General features: G+C 40.8%; 1 protein-coding gene across 1 annotated transcript; it reads left to right on the forward strand.

Annotated features, from left to right (window-relative positions):
• Nucleotides 1–3,146: 3,146 nt before the first annotated feature.
• On the forward strand, nt 3,147–8,871 carry LOC137315004 (neuropeptides B/W receptor type 1-like). The gene is made up of 3 exons (XM_067979964.1): nt 3,147–3,320; nt 3,539–3,572; nt 4,006–8,871. Exons 1-3 carry the CDS (start codon nt 3,251–3,253, stop codon nt 5,075–5,077), a joined length of 1,176 nt encoding a protein of 391 aa, XP_067836065.1. The 5' UTR covers nt 3,147–3,250; the 3' UTR covers nt 5,078–8,871.
• Nucleotides 8,872–14,049: the final 5,178 nt, after the last annotated feature.

The raw sequence follows: 14,049 nt of genomic DNA on the forward strand, positions 1-14,049 counted from the left end.
GCAAGTACCTCATACATGTTGGACAAGGTCAAGGGCTAATGCTCCTCCATCACTAGATCCTGGGTCCTCTTACCTGCCTGACTCACAGTCACACCCTCCTCTCCCTGAACACTGAATAAATCTAAACTATTACCTAACCTAACCTGAGGCATAGAATATAAGAGCAGGGAGGTTGTGCTGGAACTGTATAAAACACTGGTTCCGGCCACAGCTTGAGTACTGTGTACAGTTCTGGTCACCACATTACAGGAGGATGTAATTGCACTAGAGAGGGTACAGAGGAGATTTATGAGGGTGTTGCCAGGACTGGAGAATTTTAGCTATGAGGAAAGTTTGGATAGGCTGGGGTTGTTTTCTTTGGAACAGAGGAGCCTGAGGGGTGATTTAGTTGAGGTATACAAAATTATGAGGGGCCTAGATAGAGTGGATAGGAAGGATCTATTTCCCTTAGCGGAGAGGTCAATAACCAGGGTGCATAGATTTAAAGTGATTGGTAGAAGGACTAGAGGGGAGCTGAGGAAAATTTTTTTCACCCAGGGGTCTGGAACTCACTGCCTGAAAGGGTGGTAGAGGCAGAAACCCTCAACTCACTTAAAAAGTACCCGGATGTGCACCTGAAGTGCCTTGACCTACAAGGCTACAGACCAAGTGCTGGAAAGTGGGATTAGGCTGGGTGGCTCATTTTCAGCTGGCGCGGACACGAAGGATCGAATGGCCTCCTTCTGTACCGCAAATTTTCAATGATTCTATGATTCTAAGGGATGCGACTGCCTTCTGGTTCAAAGTGTCCAGGTGACTCTCCCTCTCCTTGATGCATTGCAATGTCTGCAGCTCGGATTCCAGCTCAACAACTCTGAGCTGAAGTTCCTCGAGCTGCAGACACTTACTGCAGATGTGGTTGCCGGGGATCACGCTGATCTCCACCAAATCCTACACGCTGCAGTTATGGCACACCACCTGCCCTGCCATCACTTGTTGAACCAGAATTTATTTATATACTTTATAGAGTTTTTAATCCCTTGCTAGTCTTAGTTTTATTAACTAATTAATTTATCTAGTTAAAGTTATTGATTTAAGTTCTTCTGCGGAAATTCACCCCTTCTGTCTCAGTTTAATACACTTTCTGAAATTCTTAGAAGGCTAATCAAAAGCTACAACAGACATATACACAGCAAAGTCTGTCATTTTTTCTCTTTTACATACACACACACAGAATCTCTGGGTTAAAAAAAACACTGCATATAAACTGAATCAAAATAAAGCTTTTGAAGTTTGTCCTGTATTTTTTATCAAATAATTTTGAAAAATAACTGAGCAAAAAGTACTTCAAGTTGAAGGAAAATATTCTAGCAGGTCAGCTGACTAAATTCTACTGACGCAGCCGGGAAAATGGGTACACTGCACATCGGCAGACTGCACAATCTGCATTCAGTTAGAAAAATCACAGTTCTGGGCAAAAATGTCAAGTCCAAGCTCAAACGTTTTGGAGAGGCTGGGGCCTTAATGTAAAAACGTTAATGAAAGTTTTAAAGGTGCAAAGAACAATTCAATGGATAAATTTAACCATGTTATTGTAAAATTATTTGATTATTTATTTTGTTGAAAACCATATCTTAGACATAAAAAATGTATTAACTAAGAAAGTATTTTGAGTGATTTCCGGAGAAAATACAATGCCGCATACAATGCATAGAGGTAGGTCAGATAATTGTTACTAGTCAATGTTGTTATTTACCATCGGAATTCCCATGAGTCACTTAGTGGTATTACAGATAATCATTACAAGTGTTGGCATTTTAACATTTGAATTCCCATCGGAAATGTTTACATAACGTTTTACAATGTAATTCATGACACTAAGGGTTTGTGGACAGGAAGTTAACACCACAGGACAAAACATAAAAAGTGCGTCATTTGGGTGAAGTATGGGAATTTGGTGATCTTTCCTATTTATAAACCAAAAATGCCATTTGCCATTTGATGGCTTTATCTACCCGCACTTGCATTGTCAAAGAACTATGGCCTAGAAATTGGTTCACGCCGGAATTCATGATTAGAGTTGTTAATTTTTGGAATAGATGCTTTCTAAGGGCAGGGAATACTTTCTCAATTTGTAAAATCGCCATTAACAACACAAATTAGTCAAGAAGTTTTTAACATAATACCTCAATGCAGTTTTGTTTTACGGTCGTCTAATTTTCCATCAAATAAATTTATTATACATATTAGGCAGTTCTCCTTTGTTTTGCCTTTAGGTTTTTTTTTGCTGATTAAATGCTGCAAAGCTACATTTTTTTGTTTCTGCGGTGATACCGTACATCAGAGACGTTGGGTGCAGTGTTCAAGGCTGTTAATGGTTGGACTCTGAATGTACGGTACTCAGATGCAAACGACAATCCATGTAACAGATTTTTCCTAAAACAGGAGCTTGTCCTTAGATGGTAACATAAGTATAACGCATTGTGGGAAGCACTTTATAATTCTCAACATAAACACCCCAAGTGGATAAAGGACTGAATAAAGGGGTGGGGATTAGAGGGGGGCGGTGATGCCCGCATTTAATATAATCATATAGTGAACTAATGAAGTCTCCCAAAATTGCAATTCTGCCTCCCTATAAATTGCGTACACCGTAAAACAGATAGTCACATTTTAATATATTTGCTACCCTCCCCCCAAACATCGGTGCTTCTTCCGGAAATAATGCCAGGATTCTATAAAATAATAGTATCTCGGTTTACTCTGATGGGTGTCCTCAATCGTTCAGTTGTTGATTGGCGTCAATTTCTAATTCCAATTCAGTGCGTTATTAACTCCAAAACATATTTACTCAGAATACCGAAATCAAACAGCAAAAAATGTGAATCAGATCTCAGCAGCACCTTTCTGGCTTTCAAGCTGTGTACCCACAAAATTGCGAAGCCGAAATCACAAATATTACATTACACCTGTCAAGAATTATTAAACTCAGCTGGTGACATAAAAAAGTCCGACGACTTTCCTGCTCCTGACTGAAATTAATCCCCCCCCCCCTCCGCTTAAAAGCTGAAGTATTGAAAATGAAAAGATGAATGTGGAGCAATGTGTTGGGAGGGTAGTAAATCTGATCTCTGGTTCCTATGGTGAAAGGTCTTGACGTCCACTGATTTGCGCCTGTGCTCAAATCTGCAGAGAATCACAAGACAACCGGACAAGTCTGACTCTGACATCAGAAAGCAATTTCTACACCAGTGTCATCTCAGCATCAGCAATGCAAGTTAGTTCAAACAGCGGATTAACTGTTTGCAGCGAGCTGTCGTTGCATCTAAACGGCAAGATATGTAAGTTTAATTTAAGTCGCAATGTGTATTTTGCATGCTTAAGTGAACTAGAAAATAATTTTATGAGGCATTTATGGCAAATAAAATTGCATTCCTAGTACGGAGGTGGTGTAACGATCACATTTAACAGGAAACCTTTTCTCCGTTTTTTAAAATTACATTTGACGGTGCAAATCATTTGGTGCTAAATATTTGCATTTTTTTCTTGATCTATTTAGTAAACGTCCGTCTGTTGATGACTTCTAAAGAGAGGTAGGTGGCAATGACTTCGCAGTAATTTGAAATAGAATGAAATCCAGTTAAAGTCATAACACGCCAGAGGCTGCAGTTGGTCGCTACAATTCTTTTAAATGGATGGCCGAAGAATTGCAAATATATATATTGATAGATTATAAAAATCCCCCAATCATTGGGAAAAATGCAGGGCTGCTGTTTTCTACGAGAGAAAAAAAACAGCGAATTAAGGGTTTCTTTCTCGAAAGGGATTTATCATTTCATTTTACCTCAAAGTACAACTAGAGTTCACAGGATTTCCTGCAGTATTCTGTCACTGTAGCTTTACAGTGAAACTTTAATTTCTATGTTCAGTTAAAAACACTAGTGTCTAAAAAGATTAAATTACCAACAAAACATTAAAATGCCAGTTGCTCTAAATGAAGTCCCCAAAGCACTCTCATTTTTCTAGGGTTTCCTTTTGCCATAATCTTCACGCTAAACAAAACTGCGACCGATCTCGCCGCACCAGCACTGAAAACATGGAAAATCTTTCTTCGAATCCGGTATCTCCGAACATCTCCTGCAAGGACGAGCAGGCGGGTTGTTTGCCTGTAAGTGGCAATGGGACCAATTCGACAGGGCCAGGTCCGTACCCTGACTTTTACATCGCCATCCCCATCATATACTCTGTGATATGTGCTGTCGGGTTAACGGGCAATACAGCCGTCATCTACGTTATACTCAAAGCCCCAAAAATGAAAACAGTGACAAACATGTTCATACTGAATCTAGCCATTGCGGACGAACTTTTCACACTGGTTTTGCCCATAAACATCGCTGACTACCTTCTGCTTCAGTGGCCCTTTGGCGAGCTGATGTGTAAATTGATCATTTCCATTGATCAATACAACACCTTCTCCAGCATTTACTTTTTGACTGTTATGAGCATTGATCGCTACTTGGTGGTCCTTGCCACTGCGAGGTCCAAGAAAATGGCATATCGCACTTACAGAGCGGCTAAGATAGTCAGCATCTGCGTTTGGCTCTTTGTCACCATCATCATTTTGCCCTTCACGATTTTTGGCAAGATCCACGATGGCGAGGGCAGGCTGCAGTGTGTCTACGTGTTCCCACATCCTGAGATTCTGTGGTGGAAAGCTAGTCGAATTTACACTCTCCTAATGGGATTTACCATCCCAGTGTCCACTATTTGCATCCTGTACGCAATGATGCTGTTCAGGTTGAGAAACATGCGGTTGAACACCAACGCCAAGGCTCTGGACAAAGCCAAGAAGAAGGTGACATTAATGGTAATGGTTATCCTAGCAGTCTGCCTTTTCTGCTGGACGCCCTACCATTTGAGCACGATAGTAGCGTTAACAACAGATATTCAACAGACCACTCTTATCATTGGAATCTCCTACTTCATCACCAGTCTTAGCTATGCTAATAGTTGTCTTAATCCTTTCCTGTATGCCTTTCTAGATGATAGTTTCAGAAAAAGCTTTCGGAAACTGCTAGAATGCAGAACAGCACCCTAATGTTCAGAGTCTCGGGTGAATCAATCCAATTACTGAATGTTGCACGTATCATCTGCTTCAAATGCGTTTAGATGTAAATATCTTCGGAAATGTTAATTCGCTACGTTCAAAAGACTTTTAATAAGAAGATTATATCCAGGGGAATGAAATCGGAGTTTCCTTGCCAAATAAAGATGTAAATTGCCTCTAGAATTTCCACAGTGTGACATGTATGTAGACTTTAAATGTATATGGTGTCAAATATTTCTTGTATTTAACTTGAAAACCAAGATAAAGTTGATGTGAACGGTTTTCATTTTTATTGTATTATATCCTATACTGTATTGGCACACTTAGAACATGAAACACAAAGATATAACATTGAAGAGTGCATGTTCATGAACACAGTTGCTCAAAGGCATTGTATGTTACCAAGAGCAATTCAGATATCACGCAACCCACCCCCCGCAATATGTTATGAAGTAGGCATGCGCCTGTGTATTTTTGCTATAATAATGCATTTTCATTCAGAAACTTTATTAAGATCAAAACTTTATGGCCAAGCTGTAAATTGAGCAATTTTAAAAATATTCTATACTCAGCTAGTATTGAATATCATTGAAAAACAGGGCTTGCTTCACCAATTTTTCAGAAATCATTTTAAAATGTTCAATTATAAATCATTGGCTGGTCAAAGCCCTAATCTGCATTCTCTTTGATAATAAGATCTTTAGTAAATATTTTTTTATTCTTCATTTTGGCTGTTGTTTTCTTTGTGTACTAAGGAGATTCTGTAATCACTATTAGAAAATGTGAAGTTTCCCAGTATAATCATGATCCACCTTTCATCTAACATGAGTTGCTTCATAGGTGGCCACAGAGATTTACCCTTAATGTTGTTTCTGATGAGTTGTGACAAATACACAGTAAGTAAAGCATTTTTTCTCAACTAGTCATGTTTGAGTAAATCACACAAACTGATTACAAATCAGTACAATTTTGTTCAATGCATATAAATATTACATAGGTGGCAGTTTCTTGGAATAATCTTTAGGTTTCTGATTCAAACCAGAGACAAAAGGGATGAAGGTTTCTTGCTCTTGACAGCTGGTAAGAGTCTTGGGACTGCTTCAGATAGCTTTAACTAATGGGCACAAAAATGCAAAAATTGACCCTTCAATTTGTCAGTCACTCTCCAAGAAGCCACACGTCTGGAAGGTGTAGGTAACTGAGCTGTCATGTTGGCGCATTAAAAGATGTTTTTTATGACTGAAATTGAGATGCATTTTTGGGGCAACATTTTGGGAGCCTGTATTGATTTTCTCTGTAATTCCCTGAAGCCTCAATTCAAGTGCTTCCCAGATGCAAAGTAAATATTCTCCTTATATCTGAAAGTTTCCCTCCAACCAGAAGTGTACTCGTTCTTATTTCTATGTATGTGCCTTTTTAACTGGTAGTCACATACCTCCTCCATAATGATTCTCATGAGAATTTAACTCAAAGTTCTACCTTCAATCATGTATTTTTTTTCCACCAAATGCTAGACAGAATTGAGTTTGGTTCAAATGGAAACTTTCTCACCTTCTATTTCACATGGGATAATTTTTCTCCATTGTTATGCCATGTGCATGGTAACTTGACTATCTATCATTCACCTATAAGAAAATTCTGTTGCATTTGGGAGAAAATGCCAAAAAAGTATACTTTACTTTCAGGATACTTTAAAATATTGAAGGCCTTTATTTCCATAATCTATATTACACAATATAGAGAGAAAATACTCCTGTGGATTATCTATAGACTTTACAATAAGAGTCACTTCAAAATCTTTTACAGGTATTTTTGTAACCATATGGCATTCTCATGTGCATCTCTTTGGAGCCACCTGCTGTATGCAATTAAAAGCTAAATATCACACTGCAGCGGTACATAACATGGCACACTGATGTATTTTATTCTGACTCGAAGTATTTCAGATATTTACAATTCTTTCCATCTGTAGCTTTCTGAATTTGGCTAGTGGGGTCGATATTTTACATATGCATATATTACTTTCAAACAATGTATTATAAGTGACCTTTCATTGCTTGAGTACAATAATGTTGAACAATACTAGAAATGCCCATTTTTATGATAATTTATGACGTACTAACAAAATTGCAGGAACATGCAGTTTTGAAATGTGCAATTCTCCAGCCAGTTAGCGGGAATGAACAACTAGTAGCCAATCATGATGCTCCTATTTTGGACTGGAGGGTGATGTACAATGGTGTTCCCCAAGGGTCGGTTCTAGGACCACTGGTTTTCTTGATATACATCAATGACTTGGACTTGGATGTACAGGGCACAATTTCCAAATTTGCACATGACACAAAACTTGGAAGTGTGGTGAACTGTCAGGAGGATAGTGATAGACCTCAAGAGGATATTAACAGGCTTGGGCAGACACATTGCAGATGAAATTTAACACAGAAAATGCGAGGTGATACATTTCGGTAGGAAGAATGAGGAGAGGCAATATAAACTAACGGTCACAATTCTAAAAGGGGTACAGGAACAGAGAGATCTGGGGGTATATGTACACAAATCATTGAAGGTGGCAGGGCAGGTTGAGAAAGCGGTTAAAAAAGCATACAGGATCCTGGCCTTTATAAATAGAGGCATAGAGTACAAAAGCAAGGAAGTTATGATGAACCTTTATAAAACACTTGTTTGGCCACAGCTGCAGTATTGTGTCCAGTTCTGGGCACTGCACTTTAGGAACGATGTGAAGGCCTCTGAAATGATGCAGAAGAGATTTACTAAAATGATTCCAGGGATAAGGGACTTTAGTTACGTGGATAAGCTGGGGTTGTTCTCCTTGGAACAGAGTAGGTAGAGAGGAGATTTGATAGAGGTATTCAAAATCATGAAGGGTCTAGACAGAGTAGATAGAGAGAAACTGTTCCCATTGGTAAAAGGATCAAGAACCAGAGGACATAGATTTAAGGTGATTGGCAAAAGAACCAAAGGTGACATGAGGAAAAACCTTTATTACACAGCAAGTGGTTAGGATCTGGAATGCACTGCCGGAGGGGATGGTGGAGACAGATTCAATTATGGCCTTCAAAAGGGAACTGGATAAGTACTTGAAAGGAAAAAAATGTGCAGGGCTACGGGGATAGGGCTGGGGAGTGGTCCTAGCTGGATTGCTCTTGCATAGAGCCAGCACGGACTTGGTGGGCCGAATGTCCTCCTTCCATGCTGTAACCTTTCTATGATTCTATAACTATGACCCTTTAACAGTTCACAAGCAGTGTAAACATTCCAAATGTCATAAATGACAAAATTTGCTAATTGAGTTGCGGTGTTCACAATATTTATGGAGATTGGCTCAACAAAGATTCTGAAAAGCCGAATGTACAGAACAGATGATGGGTTCACTGCTACCTGCTGCAGTGGAGCATTATGAACAGTGTTTTGGTGGTGAAGGGTGCCCTGAAATATTCTAAATAAGTATAACAATTTGCCACTGATTAAGAGGACCTTGCAGAAGGTCAGGAACAAGCAGCACAATTTAGGGAAAACCCAAACATGAATATTACTTCAAAGTATCAGCACAAGATACATATAGAAAGAAAGAGCCTTTCTTTGGTTTTCAAGATAGAATATCTTTCTATGATGTTTTCTTAAAGTCATTTTACATGCAGCTAATTACTTGAGTAAGTGAATTATTGTAAGATGTAGTTTGCCATTTCATTTCTAGCCTCAGTAATATCTTACTACTGTGTATAAATGTACATAAATGGAATGTTTTTGAGAATTAAAAATTATTTAGAAACCTTTAGTGTTGTTTCTCTGCTATTTTTAAGATCAGTGTAGAATGTTTTTTTTATATATTCAGCTACAGTAAAATAAAACAAGCTGCAGACCTTTTGAGACTACATATTGCATAGAACTAGCAATCCTAGCAATAGCAGTAATATTAGATCGCTATACCTAAGCTGCTTAACTATAAAATACTATCTTGTGTCACATTTTTGGCAGTAGAAACAAGCTTCTAAACAGATTCCAGAGGATAATTAAGAGCATTTTATTATTTAAAGCTGATCCATTCGTAGAAACGATCAACTGAAATGGCCATGTTCCATCTGATGCCTTGGATTTGGTTTTTAGTCACTTTGTATTAAATACTCAAATAATGAAGAGGAGATATATAAGGGCTGAGTAGGCTTCTTCTTAAAAAAAAATGGGCTGAATGCCTTTTTTATGCAAAGTAATGAAGCACTAGTAAAATCACAGGAAAGAATGTTCTTGAAATGTGTGGTTCCATCAAACGCTGTTTTGTTAGCAGGAATGAGAAAAAAGGCAATTGCGACACCCTGCCACAATGATCCTTTACTGCTTCTCTAGCATCTAATGAACCAGCACCTAATTAACCAATATAAATGCCAAAGACATTTGTCAATCCAGCTGTGGAGTGTGCAATAATTGTAGAAAATGGATCATATTTTACCATCCTGGCCCTGATAATCACAGTGAAACCTTTTATGGACTACCACAAGGACATTTTGTGGAGAGGGAAGGCAGTTCCCATATGTGTGAACAAGGAGACAAGTGTAGGAGTATGTGTCAGGAACCGTGAACTCAGTATCAAACACAAGAAAGAGCTGGGCAGAACCTATAGTAGAGCGCAAAGGTACGAACATATGAACAATGACAGACAGGAAAAGACCCTCTGGTCCATTCAGCCTGCCCCACACAATTGTGATGCCATGTGCATCACAATATATACATTCCCCACCCCACCCGAAACCACGTGATCCCTTGGGAGAGGTGAGAAGCCAGATTAATTTGGTCAATTTGGGAAAACAAATCTGGGAAATTCCTCTCCAACCCCCCTTGCCCCCTTAGGTGATCAAAACTGGTCCAGGTGATCACTCTGGCCCTGATAATTCTATGCAGTACCTACCTTTTATATGAGGTGGTCTCCACCTCAACCAGAAACAGGTCCCGCTCTTTCTTGAAGGAACTCAACAATCGGCATCCACCATATGAGCCTGTAAAGCATGAATATTACTGTAAATAAGCAGCACAGGACATGTGTGCACATAATACAAAGTTATAAAATATGTATATTGCAAAAAAGCTGCACTGACAAGAGGATGATTAAAAATAATTCAGCAAGTACCTCAGATACCTTGGAGAGCAGCTGCTGCAAGTTGTGCACCTCTTTTGCCCTCTGCTGTCCTGGTGATTAGTCCCCTTACTCCATTGTGATGTACCTGCCAATGGTTGCTGGACACATGTTCTCTGACCTGTGTACTATTCACTCATCTCACTGCTGTTGTTATACTTGGAAGTGTTTCCATTTTAGAACTGATTGGGTCTAAGACCTTTGAATTGGACTCTGCTGGCTTAAGTTGCACAATTCTTCATTAATGATCATAATTAGGCCTTAATGAGCAAAAATTGGCTTTTTTTCTCACTTTCTGTTGATGTTCAGTAATATGTTTTTGGAGGGGTAGGAATCCTCAGAGCAGGATAAATAGGGGTAGAAATGAGTTTCGGCCCATTTTCACGCCCAAAATAGAAGCCAAAGGCTCGGGCTCACCCGAAATTGGGCCTCATTTTAATAGGAACATAGGAACAGTAGTAGGCCATTCAGCCCCTCAAGCCCGCTCCACCATTTGATAAGATCATGGCTGATCTGTGATCTAACATCATATACCTGCCTTTGGCCCATATCTCTTAATACCTTGGTTGGCAAAAAGCTATCTATCTCAGATTTAAAATTAGCAATTGAGCTAGCATCAATTGCTGTTTGTGGAAGAGAGTTCCAAGCTTCGACCACCCTTTGTGTGTAGAAATGTTTTCTAATCTCACTCCTGAAAGATCTGGCTCTAATTTTTGACTGTGCCCCCTACTCCTAGAATCCCCAACCAGCGAAAATAGTTTCTCTCTATCCACCCTATCAGTTCCCCTTGATATATTATAATCTTCAATCAGATCACCCCTTAACGTTCTAAACTCGAGAGAATACAACCCCAATTTGTGTAATCTCTCCTCGTAACTTAACCCTTGAAGTCCAGGAATCGTTCTAGTAAACCTACGCTGAACTCCCTCCAAGGCCAATATGTTCTTCCAAAGGTGCGGTGCCCAGAACTGCTCACAGAACTCCAGGTGCGGCCTAACCAGGCATAACTTCTGCTCCCTTGTACTCCAGTCCTCTAGATATAAAGGCCAGCATTCCATTAGCCTTCTTGATTATTTTCTGCACCTGTTCATGACACTTCAATGATCTATGTACCTGAACCCCTAAGTCCCTTTGGACATCCTCTGTTTTTAACTTTTTACCATTTAGAAAGTACCCAGTTCTATCCTTTTTTGGTCCAAAGTGGATGACCTCACTTTTGTCTATATTGAATTCCATTTGCCACAGTTTTGCCCATTCACCTAATCTATCAATGTCCCTTTGTAATTTTATATTTTTATCTACACTGCTTACAATGCCACCAATCTTTGTGTCATCGGCAAACTTAGATAACAGACTTTCTATGCCTTCATCTAAGTCGTTAATAAATATTGTGAATAATTGAGGCCCCAAGACAGATCCCTGCGGGACTCCACTAGTCACATCCTGCCAATGTGAGTACCTACCCATTACCCCTACTCTCTGTCACCTTTCGCACAGCCAACGTCCTAACCAAGTCTGTACTATTCCCCCAATTCCATGGGTTTCTATCTTAGCTAACAGTCTCTTATGTGGGACTTTATCAAATGCCTTCTGGAAGTCCATATAAATAACATCCATTGACAATCCCCTGTCCACTACTTTAGTCACCTTTTCATAAAATTCAATCAGGTTTGTCAGGCACGACCGACCTTTCACAAATCCATGCTGGCTCTCTCTAACTAACTGAAAATTTTCAAGTTGATCAGTCACTCTATCCTAAATTATAGACTCCAGCATCTTCCCCACAACAGATGGTTTTTTTACATTCGTTCATGGGATGTGGGCGTCGCTGGCGAGGCCGGCATTTATTGCCCATCCCAAATTGCCCTTGAGAAGGTGGTGGTGAGCCGCCTTCTTGAACCGCTGCAGTTCGTGTGGTGACGGTTCTCCCACAGTGCTGTTAGGAGGGGAGTTCCAGGATTTTGACCCAGCGATGATGAAGGAACGGCGATATATTTCCAAGTCGGGATGGTGTGTGACTTGGAGGGGAATGTGCAGGTGGTGTTGTTCCCATGTGCCTGCTGCTCTTAGAGTCATAGAGTCATAGAGTTATACAGCACGGATAGAGGCCCTTCAGCCCATCGTGTCCGCGCCGGCCATCAAGCCCTGTCTACTCTAATCCCATATTCCAGCATTTGGTCCGTAGCCTTGTATGCTATGGCATTTCAAGTGCTCATCCAAATGCTTCTTGAATGTTGTGAGGGTTCCTGCCTCCACAACCCTTTCAGGCAGTGAGTTCCAGACTCCAACCACCCTCTGGGTGAAAAAGTTCTTTCTCAAATCCCCTCTAAACCTCCCGCCTTTTACTTTGAATCTATGTCCCCTTGTTATAGAACCCTCAACGAAGGGAAAAAGCTCCTTAGTATCCATCCTATCTGTGCCCCTCATAATTTTGTACACCTCAATCATGTCCCCCCTCAGCCTCCTCTGCTCCAAGGAAAACAAACCCAATCTTCCCAGTCTCTCTTCATAGCTGAAGCGCTCCAGCCCTGGTAACATCCTGGTGAATCTCTTCTGCACCCTCTCCAAAGCGATCACATCCTTCCTGTAGTGTGGCGACCAGAACTGCACACAGTACTCCAGCTGTGGCCTAACCAGTGTTTTATACAGCTCCATCATAACCTCCTTGCTCTTATATTCTATGCCTCGGCTAATAAAGGCAAGTATCCCATATGCCTTCTTTACCACCTTATCTACCTGTTCCACCGCCTTCAGGGATCTGTGAACTTGCACACCAAGATCCCTCTGACCCTCTGTCTTGCCTAGGGTCCTCCCATTCATTGTGTATTCCCTTGCCTTGTTAGTCCCTCCAAAGTGCATCACCTCACACTTTTCCGGGTTAAATTCCATTTGCCACTGTTCCGCCCATCTGACCAACCCATCTATATCGTCCTGCAGACTGAGGCTATCCTCCTCGCTATTTACCACCCTACCAATTTTTGTATCATCAGCGAACTTACTGATCATACCTTTTACATTCATATCCAAGTCATTAATGTAGACCACAAACAGCAAGGGACCCAGCACCGATCCCTGTGGTACCCCACTGGCCACAGGCTTCCAGTCACAAAAACAACCTTCGACCATCACCCTCTGCCTTCTGCCACTAAGCCAGTTTTGTATCCAAGGTGCCAAGGCACCCTGGATTCCATGGGCTCGTACCTTCTTGACCAGTCTCTTGTGGGGGACTTTATCGAAGGCCTTACTGAAATCCATGTATACCACATCCACTGCGTTACCCTCATCCACACGCCTAGTCACCCCCTCAAAAAATTCAATCAAATTAGTCAGACATGATCTTCCCTTGACAAAGCCATGTTGACTATCCCTGATTAATCCTTGCTTCTCCAAGTGGAGACAAATTTTGTCCTTCAGAATTTTTTCCAATAATTTTCCTACCACTGATGTTAGGCTCACTGGCCTGTAGTTCCCCGGTTTTTCCCTACTCCCCTTCTTGTCCTTCTAGGTGGTCGAGTTTGCGGGTTTGGGAGGTGCTGTTGAAGAAGCCTTGGTGAGTTGCTGCAGTGCATCCTGTGGATGGTACACACTGCAGCCACAGTGCGCCTGTGGTGAAGGGAGTGAATGTTTAAGGTGGTGGATGGGGTGCCAATCAAGCAGGCTGCTTTATCTTGGATGGTGTCGAGCTTCCTGAGTGTTGTTGGAGCTGCACTCATCCAAGCAAGTGGAGAATATTCCATCACACTCCTGACTTGTGCCTTGTAGATGGTGGAAAGGCTTTGGGGAGTCAGGAGGTGAGTCACTCGCCGCAGAATACCCA

This window comes from Heptranchias perlo, chromosome 3 (assembly GCF_035084215.1).
Source record: "Heptranchias perlo isolate sHepPer1 chromosome 3, sHepPer1.hap1, whole genome shotgun sequence".
Taxonomy (NCBI): Eukaryota; Metazoa; Chordata; class Chondrichthyes; order Hexanchiformes; family Hexanchidae; genus Heptranchias; species Heptranchias perlo.

Excerpts from the sequence above, each read along its gene's own strand:
- LOC137315004 (XM_067979964.1), top strand. The coding sequence starts at position 3,251 with ATGCAAGTTAGTTCAAACAGCGGATTAACTGTTTGCAGCGAGCTGTCG. Across the intron at positions 3,321-3,538 it reads GCATCTAAACGGCAAGATAT|TAAACGTCCGTCTGTTGATG; the intron begins GTAAGTTTAATT and ends TGATCTATTTAG. Across the intron at positions 3,573-4,005 it reads TTGATGACTTCTAAAGAGAG|GGTTTCCTTTTGCCATAATC; the intron begins GTAGGTGGCAAT and ends TCATTTTTCTAG.